The sequence below is a fragment of the Ictalurus punctatus genome, chromosome 15 (assembly GCF_001660625.3).
Source record: "Ictalurus punctatus breed USDA103 chromosome 15, Coco_2.0, whole genome shotgun sequence".
NCBI classification, from domain to species: domain Eukaryota; kingdom Metazoa; phylum Chordata; class Actinopteri; order Siluriformes; family Ictaluridae; genus Ictalurus; species Ictalurus punctatus.
In genome coordinates, this window is record NC_030430.2 from 7,693,913 (window position 1) to 7,705,000 (window position 11,088).

General features: G+C 39.2%; 2 protein-coding genes across 4 annotated transcripts in view; both read left to right on the top strand.

The window, feature by feature from the left end:
• The first annotated feature begins 2,407 nt into the window (after nt 1-2,407).
• LOC108276307 (epidermal differentiation-specific protein) lies at nt 2,408-4,153 on the top strand. The gene has a single exon (XM_017487885.3). The coding sequence runs from the start codon at nt 2,474-2,476 to the stop codon at nt 3,491-3,493; it is 1,020 nt and encodes a 339-aa protein (XP_017343374.2). The 5' UTR covers nt 2,408-2,473; the 3' UTR covers nt 3,494-4,153.
• A 1,851-nt stretch (nt 4,154-6,004) lies between these two features.
• Nucleotides 6,005-11,088, top strand: part of slc10a7 (solute carrier family 10 member 7) — an 8,795-nt gene continuing 3,711 nt past the window's right edge. The window contains exons 1-8 of one of the 3 annotated variants that reach the window (XM_017487887.3): nt 6,014-6,325; nt 6,920-7,002; nt 7,505-7,641; nt 8,839-8,914; nt 9,520-9,558; nt 9,723-9,758; nt 10,537-10,620; nt 10,793-10,958. In XM_017487887.3, the coding sequence (XP_017343376.1) occupies nt 6,226-6,325; nt 6,920-7,002; nt 7,505-7,641; nt 8,839-8,914; nt 9,520-9,558; nt 9,723-9,758; nt 10,537-10,620; nt 10,793-10,958 (721 nt within the window). In that variant the 5' untranslated portion in view covers nt 6,014-6,225. Of the gene's footprint in view, nt 6,326-6,919; nt 7,003-7,504; nt 7,642-8,838; nt 8,915-9,519; nt 9,559-9,722; nt 9,759-10,536; nt 10,621-10,792; nt 10,959-11,088 lie in introns of those variants that run through there. The other 2 variants (XM_017487886.3, XR_008398025.1) reach the window with 2 other exon arrangements.

The following is an 11,088-nucleotide window of genomic DNA, read 5'->3' on the forward strand; positions in this document are numbered from 1 at the left end:
TTGCTGGGACTACAGTTGTTACTTTGGCCCTGAGACTGCAATCACCACATGCAGTTTTGCACTCGGGTCTCTTTTGAAAAGTGGTCTAGTTCAACAAAACAGACTATATATAAAACCATAATGAACTTTCCTTTACTTTCACACTATCCGCTGTTACCCAGATGAGGACGGGTTCCCTTCTGAGACTGGTTCTCTCAAGGTTTCTTCTTCTTAACATCTTAGGGAGTTTTTCCCTCGCCACCATCGCCACCGCTTAATAGGGATAAATTCACACATTTAAAATCTGTATCCTGTGTTTATATGTTTCTGTAAAGCTGCTTTGAGACAATGTCCATTGTAAAAAGTGCTATACAAATAAAATTTTATTGAATTGATTGACAATGTGCGCTTAGTATTTTTTGTTTTTCCTCCAAAGGCATTTTGAGGAAAAAAGATTATGACATCTTGCTCAACTGTGCTTTACACATGCTTTGTCAGTAACTGCTGCTGATGTGGTTGGGATGTGTGTGAAAACATCAGCAATTAACATTAATCAGCAAGTTTGCTTTTGCTTAGCCACAATCCAGTTAGCATTAACTGCAAAACATGTCTGCGGTTTGACGAATTAGCTGACCTACCACTGATCTGTTACACTTACAGCTCATTCTCAGTATAAAGTCCTCACTGTGTGCACTTCATCTAACACTGAATACAGCCCTTGTAAAGGCAGAGATAGTAAATGTAAAACAATAACAACAGTAATGATTTAAAGATGAAGTCTGTAAATATGATGTCTGTAAATACTTTATTTGTAATATTGAACTTTGACATATAGCTGCCTAAGTACTGCATGGCAGTTTGACTGAAAATTTTATTACTCCTTTTATATAAATATATACGACAAAATAGTGGCTGCAGTTTGTGTCAAGTATAACGTTATATGTGTTCATTCTTTTCATTTCACTGAGCAGCTTTACAATCATGGGAAAAAATAAGTACCGCCAATGGTATTTATTTATTTATTTACATATTTGGACAAGCAAACATTTGATCCTCTCTGAAACAATGTCTATTAATAAAGCTGATAGACTCTATCAAATGACACATAGCAAATTGACATTTTGAAGTAATTATCTCAATTTTAATTAACAAAAAACAGACCAGTCACATGGAAATAGTAAGTACACCCTTACATTTATCACACCTTCAAATCCATAAAATTTTAATCAGGTGTTGAAGATTGGGTTCCAGTGATTAGAACCTGCTTAGGGAGTGCAGGTGGAACCAGTCTTATTTATACCCCTTCATATATAATGTCTAGTGTTCCCTTTGCTATTGAGGTGTGTGGTGTCATCATGCCAAGATCTAAAGAGTTCTGTAAGGCCTTCAAAAAAAAAGGTTGTGGATGCCTATGAGTCTGTCAAGGGATTTAAAAAGATTTCCAAATGATTTGAAATACATTATTCCACTGTAAGGAAAATCATCTACAAATGGCGCAGATTTCAAACGATTTCAGAAAGCCTTTGCTGTCTAAAAAGAACATTAGAGCAAGACTACAGTTTACCAATCAGTATATAGGCAAAGACCAGGCCTTTTGGAATAATGTGCTCTGGACAGATGAATCAAAGATAGATTTGTTTGGCCAAAGTAACAGCAGACATGTTTGGTGTTGACCAAAGATAGCTTTTCAGGAGAAGCACCTCATACCAACTGTGAAGCACAGTGGTAGAAATGTTATGGTTTGGGGTTGCTTCGCTGCCTCAGGGTCTGGACAGCTTGCATTCATTAAATTATTTATGAATTCTGCATCGTATCAAGGAGTGCTTGAAGATAACGTGAGGCCATTTGTCTAAAAGTTGAAGTTGAACGAAAGTGGACCTTTCAATAGGATAATGATCCTAAGAACACTAGCCTAATACACCAAGGAATCGCTCAAAAAGAAGAAATGGAGGGTTATGGAATGGCCTAGTCAAAGCCCGGATTTGAATCCCATTGGCATGTTGTGGGAGGATTCAAAACGGACAGGACATGCAAGAAAATCCTCAAAGATCTTGCAACTGAAAGAATACTGCATGGAAGAGTGGTCAAAAACTCCAGCAAGCCTGTTGGACAATTATACAAAACGCCTACAAGAAGTTATTTCAAATAAACGGAATAATACTAGCTTCTGAGGCCAAAGGTGTACTTACTTTTTCCACAGAAGAATATAACATCTATTGATATTTCTGTTGAATAAATAATGAAAAAGCTCACTTTGCTTCTGGTTTTGTTCAAGTATATCAGCTTTATTAATAGCACTGATTCAAAGATGATCAAATGTTTGCTCATCCAAATATGTCAACAAAAAAAAAAAAAGCCAACGATTTCCATGGGGTGTGCGTTCACATGACTGTATATATAGGAGAAGGAACTTGAAGAATCTTCACAGATTCTCGGTCTCTTCACGCTCTGCACTGCCTGTGAGTCTCTGAGCCAACTGCAAACACCTTCAGTCATGAACAAGATCATCGTTTACGAACATCCCGACTTCAAGGGCCTCAGAAAAGAGTTTGCCTCTGATGTCTCTGATTTAAGTAAAGTGAGTTTTGATAACTGCATCTCCTCTCTGAAGGTGATTGGGAATCCATGGGTGGCGTACACAGACGCAAATTTCGCTGGTGAACCGACTGCCTATGAGGAAGGAGAATATGCCAGCGTGTACTACAATGATGACATTTCTTCACTAGAGCTGGTGAGAGAGGACCTAAATAATCCTCAGATTACACTGTATGAAGATGAAAACTACCAGGGCCGGCGCCTCGTTCTCAACACTGAGACCAATCTGCATTATGGCACTTTTAATGATACAGTATCTTCTCACAAAGTGCAGAAAGGAGCCTGGGTTCTGTATCAGCATAGCGACAGAGGTGGGTATATCCAGGTGGCCAGGGCGGGTCGTGATGTGCCTAAGTACGAATGGTTCGACAACCGTCTGACCCATGTCCATCCTCTTAAAGCAGGCAAAGCCACCATTAAAGCTGAAGTTGAATGGGACAAAAAGAAAGAACGTGCAAAGTCGGTTATCATCGAGTCCATCACTGTTGTGAATAATGGATCAGAGTATCAAATCTTCACCACTGATGTGAATCGAGAATATTCAGGATCTGTCACTGAGAGCTTCAAATTTAGCGATTCCACACAGATTGGTTTTGGAACCAAACTTGAAGTACCATTGTTTGGTTTTAATATAGGGCAAAGCTTCAATGCCAGTAACACTTTTACCGTGGAGAAGGGCAAAAGCACCACCACTACCAAGACCAAAAGTATCAGGGTCTCCTTGCCAGCCAGAATTCCTCCTCACACCAAGCTTACGGTGAATGTGGTGAGGAAGGAGGTGATCGTTATGGTCCCAGTCAAGCTGACCAGCACCACCGGCTTTCTCTCTGAGGTCGAGTATGGAGAGTACGTCTGTGAATGCGGGGACTCTATTAACACTGAATTCAAGGAGGAGAAGATACAGCCACGTACGGGATAAAACACTCCCTGTCATGCTGTTCTGGGGAGTATCAGTAACGGAGTTGTGTACGCAGAGGTATTTTTACAAATATTATGGAAAATTTGTTTTTGATACACTGTGCATGTTACAAAACAGAGCAGTCATTTTATCTCATAGAAGTTTTGCTTTGCCTTTTAAATGTCCTTCAGTTTAAACGTTCTCATTTGCTATGTACTTTTATTTGTCTTATTACTGCTTTGAATTCTTTATATATGTTTCAACTTGAATTCATTTTGACGTGTGTAAATTTTGTCTTGTAATAATATTTAGATTTTTAAAAAACAAGAATAATCACGGAAAAATGTTATCAGTACCATGAAGGTTGAATAAGTGTATATAGAGATGGGATATTTGAATTAGCTTATTTGAATCATGCATAGACTAGTCTTAGCTTTCATTGTATCCTACTAATCTCATCCTTTCTTATATCATTAACAAAGTTTAAAGTGTCTAAAGAGTGTGTTTAATCCTTATTCCTTATCTTTCCATGTCTGTGTGAAATGTGAAAGATGTTAAATCTACAACGATCAAACAATGTGCAGGCATGTCATGTGATCTTACTGCCCTGATTATTGCACATCCTATAATACAATGCTTTTTATGCTAACATTAAAAATAAATGAACAAATAAAACTCAAATGTGTGTTTGTCTCATCTATCTATATAAAGTCTACATTTGTAAATAAAGTTCAATCCTGGGTGTAATGCTGCATTCCACTGCAAATCCACTGCAGTCCTGAGCAGTACAACGCAGCTCAGATAGACAGATAGACAGACAGAAAGATGGGCAGACAGATAGAAATGTGGACAAATGAATATTATAGCCTGATAACTGATCAGTGTGAGTTTGTCACTACAGCAACATTTTTATTAGGCCTAGTTCTTTCTGATAAATGTTCTATATGAATGACTTTTGGGGGCAAATTTGCGGTTTTCTACTGATATAAAAGCCCAACTCAAAGAAAGAAACAAGAAACGGTCAGAGACAGAAAGCACAATAACTACCAATAATGCAAAAGCATTTCACATATAGCCTACATACTGTATATAGCCTATAGCATTTAATAATGAATAATTCCTTAAATTTATATAGCACTTTACAGGATTTTTAATGGCCTGAGGTTTAACATCTCATCTGAAAGACAGTGCTGTTTTTACATTATAGCATCCCCTTCACTATATTGGGGCATTAGGCCCCTCATATACAACAGGCTGAGCACCCACTGTTGGTCTCACTAATACGACTTCAAGCAGCAACCTTAGTTTTCCCCAAGAGGTTTCCCATCCAGGTACTGGCCAAGCTCAACCCTGCTTAGCTTCAGTGGGATACCAGGTGAGAGGTGATATGGTTCTGGCATTTAACATACAACTAATCTGAAAGAGGTTGAAGCTCAGCAAACTTCCCTGAATATTGGTAAGATGAAGGACCCCTGTACAGAGAGTGCCACACTTAGGAGATAAGATTTCCAAGGACTTAATCTTGGTGTGCAGCGCCTTTTCTATCTCCACAGGCTGAGGAATTTCATATTGCCCCCTCATCTCTTTTCCTACTTTCTACAGGAGCAAAATTGAAAACATCCTGGCAGGCAACATCACTGTGTAGTATGGAAACACCTCCGGTCTGGACAGCACTGATGACCATCTGCCAGACCTGCAGGAGATCTACATAAAGTGATACAGAGCAAAGGCTATGAGGATAATCAAGGACTTTCTAATGGTATCCACTACAAATACTATTACAAACCATCAGCTAAACATTTAAACCATTAGCATTACCATTATGGTCTTTTATGGCGTCTACTAGACATAACATGCCTCCAACTGAAGGCAATAAAATTACCAGTAGAGACCCACAGGCCAGTAGAGCTTCCATTGAAACCAATACAATTCACATTATAATCATTAAAACCATTATAAATTATATGAGGGTTTCTATTGTTTTTTTTTTTTATTTTATTTGTTGTTGTTGTTGTTGTTGTTGTTTTACAGCAGGAATGTGAGAAAAAGAACTTGAACTTGAAGGTAATGTATTGCTATATGTAAATTAGCAACAAACACTTAGTACCACAGACTAAACAAAAATGTGATTTGGAATTTAAATGGAAATAAAATAATAAAGAAATACGAACATATTTCATGCATAATACATATATACTTTAAAGCACCATGAGACTATCAGTTTCGATGAAACCACCTCGAACATAGATGGTAGGAATGCTAGTCATTAGCGGCCTCTAGCGCCTGCTAGCAAAACAACAAACAATAACAAACCAATCATGAATACTTAAAATGTTTTATTTATTGAATGTTTTATTTCATAGACCACTACTAATATATTTTATTTCGCTACTCTGGTCCTCAGTAAACATACAAACTAGCAAATAAATTACGAATATTCGAGTTTGCATTGGGTGCATTACGGTATCTGCTCTGTAATACCGGTTATTACGGTATTGATGGCGCTTCGCTTATGTGTCCGGAAGTGTTTTTGAAAGCTCGGCCAACTCCCAAATAGCTTCCTTATTCCCTATAAACGCGCACTACGTAGGGTTTGAGAGAATGACGTGTTCGGGCTAAGTAGTGACCTATGTGTCAGGAAGTAAGGTATTAGGGATCGAGGCGTTGTCAATGTGATGCTCTGAAGTTGGTTACGGAGGGACCGGGGAAGAGTTTGGTGAGGGCTGGCGGCGGTTTAACGGGGTTCCTCCGGTATGGGCCTGTTAGCGCGCGTGCGGAAGGAATGGTTCATTGTCGGTATCGCTCTCGCGATCGCTTCAGCCAAGCTCGCGCCGTCCGTCGGGGTGAAAGGAGGTGAGTGAAGGAGAGTTTCACCCTTCCCGGGTTTTACACGGGATAAAGTGTTCACTTTCCCCGAGTTTATAACTAATTCTTCATTCCTCTCCTAAATTCCTGTAAATAAACCGTGACTTTAAATGAAGCTGAGCGGGTTTGTTTCTGACTAAATAATAATTGTTTACTCTCACCACACATTAGTATTATTTATGAGTGTCTTGTGAGACACATTGTACCTATAACACACACACACACACACACACACATATATATATATGTATGTGTGTGTGTGTGTGTGTGTGTGTGTGTGTGTGTGTATATATATATATATATATATATATATATATATATATATATATATATATATAATATGTATTTGTATGTATGTGTAATGTTTAGTAAATCGTTGTGCCTCTTTAAACCTCTCTCTTTTTTGCAATTGTGCATGAATATTCATAACGCAGACCCCAGTGCTCATTAATATTCATAAGCTGAATCAGTACACCTGGCCGAAGCGTTGGACAGTAAGAGGTGTTCGATATCATGACGTTTGACAAACTGTTTATTTATTGCATTACTGTCATCTCATCCATCTCGACTGCTCTCCTTCAGGTCCTCTTCGGCCAGAGATCACCATCACCTACATAGCGGTGTCAACCATCTTCTTTAACAGTGGCCTGTCCTTAAAAACTGAGGTAAGAGGGTGTGTGTGTGTGTGTGTTCACAAGGTGTATATTTGTTGACTCTAAGGCTAGGCAGTTTAAATAATTCACTGTGTACAGACATTCATCAGAACTTGTTTCAGTTATACCACAGTTTTGGAAGTTCTGGATTGTGACTGGTTAGAAGGAAAGCGTTGATTAGTTTTCTAGAACAGCATCTCGGACAGTAGTGCAACTGCAATTCACAGGTTTATTTCGTGTTCGTGCGCTCGTTCTACTAAATTATCACTTCTATAGTAATGGCTCGTTCACAGGAACGTGTGCGGCAGACTTTTTGGAAAGTGTCATTGTTGATATGATGAAGTTTTCTTTCTGTAAGGAGGCGTCTGTTTTATTGAACTTTTACAGAAGGAGTCTCCAGTGTCAGCACTTTGTCAATGTCAGACAGGACATTTTTGTTATGATTTGCTAGTATAAAACGATCAGCATCAACACATTTCTTTATCGTACACATGTGATTCTCTCTCTCTCTCAGGAGTTGGCGAGTGCGTTAATGCACGTGAAGTTACATCTGTTTGTTCAGATGTTCACTCTGGTCTTTTTCCCTGTGGCCATCTGGGCTCTTCTCAAAGTCCTGGCACTCACTGCTATAAATGAATGGCTTCTCAAAGGGTACACACACACGCTTGTTCATGTAATTTCTGGGGCTCTTCAGCCCTTCATCACTGCCACGCTGACACTTTTCTCCAGTTTGTTCCCCTCCTCCGTCTCCAGGTCTGCCTGTTTGAATGGTGTCTCTGTCTGCAGGTAGCTGTGCTTCATTCCCTCGCGTTCCTCCTGGAGCTCGCAGAGTTAAATTTGTACCGATGTATGAGCTCATTCACACGGAGAAACGCATTGTTCCCTCAGAGCTGCTCTGTCTCTCTTATTTTATAGGCTGCTTAATAACGTATAATATCGGCTATTTTATTAGATACAGCTCACTTACTGACAGTAGTCCATCTGTTTCTCTAAAAATAGCAGCAGGTATTACCGTAGTGCTGGTACGAGTGCATCACCCATATAATTCACAAGACTTTTTTGCTCAGATGTTTTCTGAAATACAGTATTTAAAGGCAAAATTTAATTCAGTGCTACACTGATAGGAATAAATACTGTTATACCATAGTGCTGTTGAATTCTCTATTTTGATTGGTCAGAATATGTTGGCAAATTTTTCTATAACAGCAGCTTGTTCTGATGCATAATGGTTTCTATTTTAACAGCCCACAATGGCGGGCAATTGTTGATATGGTAACGATTTCTGTAAGGAAGTGTTTATTAAACGTTTATGGAAGGAGTCTCATTTGTCAGAGGTCAAGCTGTAACTTCTCGGTAACGTGTTTTTTTGTTTTTTTTTTACACAAACTCGTTTAACGGACGTCGACGACACTAACTTAACTATAAACGGATAAAAAAAAAAAGTGTTGTTCTTTAATAAAGCGTCATGATACTCGGCAAGTTGCTGTGGTGTAAGAGAAATAAAAGCGTACTTATTTGACTTTCTCGCTAGTTCCCAGTGTTCATACCAAACCGTCCCAGTCCATTAGGAAGCAGGAATGCTGAAAGCTACATCAGCTTCAACATGATTACGTTTCTTCTGAAGCCAAGCACCGACTGCATTCGTACGTGTGCGGCGTGTTTGATTGACGGCTTACAAAACCAATCGGATGCATCAGTGTCGTAGCACAGCATGACCCCCCCCACCCCCTCCCAGAGCGGATTTTTTAAAATTGAAAACATAATGATGAAATATTTATGAATGCAGAATGACTTACATACGTGTGCGTGTGTGTGTGCGTGTATGTGCGCGTGTGTGTGTGTGCGCAGGTTGCAGACGGTGGGCTGTATGCCTCCTCCTGTGTCGTCTGCCGTCATCCTCACTAAAGCCGTTGGGGGGAACGAGGTGAGAGAGTGCTATTACAATTTCTTGAACTCGCTCAAGCGTCTGTATTTTAACAAAACTACTTAAAACCGTTGTTTTGTTTTGTTTTTTTAAACCGAAGCACTGCTGAATTCCCTATTCTGATTATTCGGATTATCAGTAGCACTGCTGCAAATCGCAGGTTTACATTAACGCGCTTGTTTCTATAGTAATGTCTTGGCCGTTCGTAAGGCGGACGCGCCAGATTGTCGTCGATTAATGGGACGTTTCCTGTACGGAGACGTTTACAGAAGGAGCCTTCAGCGTTTTTATTTCACCTCCTTAACTTCGAGAGAAAGAAGAAAGGAAAGGCTGGGTCGTGAGCGACTGTTTTGTAGCTGCTGTGACGTAAATGAGAACAGGAAGTAGTTTTACACCGTTGCTGTGGTGTAAGAGGAATAAAACGTTTCAGGGCAGTAACAGTAACTTCGCTCCGTCACTGATTATTTTCCAACTGCATGGCACAGAGTGTTTTATTTTTATGTATTCCTTACATTCCTTACATAACGTGCCTCGCAACTCCACTGTGTGAGTTTGAGTGCGTGTTCATCAGCATGCTGTTGTTGTTTTTGTGTTTTTTTTAACAGGCTGCAGCCATTTTCAACTCGGCATTTGGAAGCTTTCTGGTAAGAGTTTATTTATTTAAATAAGTATATTGAAGTTTCCTAGATATTTCTTTTTTTAATGGTCAGAAAGTGAGATTAAAATTTATTCCGAACCTCCGTGAGAGAATGCTCTTATATTTGTTTATTTATTTTTGCCTGTATTAAAGTGAGTGTGTGTTCTACAGGGGATCGTCGTCACACCGCTGCTGCTGCTGCTGTTTGTGAGTGACGTTTTCATGACCGCGTGCGACTTTAAATGGAAAAACGCACACAGAACATTTATTTAATTCATTTCGTTTGTACTGATTTTATTCGGCTTTGTTTTAGATCCCTCCTTTTTTTTCTGAATTTTGTGGGTTACTAATAAAATGTCAATCACATTCTGTGTACCTAGAAACGAACAGAAATATATAACATTTTAACATTATGGATATTATATCTCCTGGCATCATCTGTTTGTTTTTTTTTTTTTTTTTTTTTTTTTTTTGTATTAGTTTTATTTGTTCCAGGTGGAGGTGCCGGATCTGCCATTCACTCAAAAAATACGTAATTTAGTGCTGTAACTTTACTGTGCATCAGAGTAAACACACGATCAATGGAGCGCAGGGTGTGTGTGTGAGATTATATACTGTATATGCGCTGTTTAAAAAAGCTTCCACATTCAAACATTGAGTTTAGTTAGTCACCGTTTCTTAAACGTCTTACACATTGTGTATCAAACGTGTACTTATATATTTATTTTAAAAAATTAGCAATGCATGTCCTGAAAACTGAATTTCCCTGATATATTACATTAGCTTGCAATTTCCAGTCAGTTATTATTTTTTTTCCCTCTTGCGGTTGTTTTATAGCACCGTTATGTTACACGGTTGACAGTTTATTAGGTATACCCCCATCTGCTAGCTGATAAACTGAAAAGCAATCTGTATTTGTTTTTATCTGTGTATTGATGTGTGTGTGTGTGTGTGTGTGTGTGTGATCTCTCTCTCTGCCCTCTAGCTTGGCTCGTCCTCATCAGTACAGTTCTCCTCCATCTTCTCTCAGCTCTTCATGACCGTAGTTGTCCCTCTTATAGTTGGCCAGGTAAAAGTGTGTGTGTGTGTGTGTGTATATATGCATGTGCTCTGTCACCATAGTTTCCATACTATAAATCAAATTTATATATATTTTCTGCCATATTGATATCTTGTTCCACTCCGAACAAAAGCAACACCAAAACTACTGCAACCCTAACGGGACAAAAACACTGTTCTAGGTCTGTAGGAGGTTCCTGAAGGAGTGGCTGGAGAGAAGGAAGCTTCCGTTCGGCACGGTGAGCAGCGTCGTCCTGCTTATGATCATCTACACCACGTTCTGCGACACGTTCTCCAACCCCGACATCGAGCTGGACCACCTCAGCCTCCTCATCATCGTCTTCATCAGTGAGTGACCGAGGAACAGTGTGCAAGAGAAATGTCTGTGTATGTGTGTGTATATGTGTATATGTATGTGTATGTGTGTGTATGTATGTGTGTGTTTCAGTTTCTCCATTGTCCCGTAATGAAGTGTATG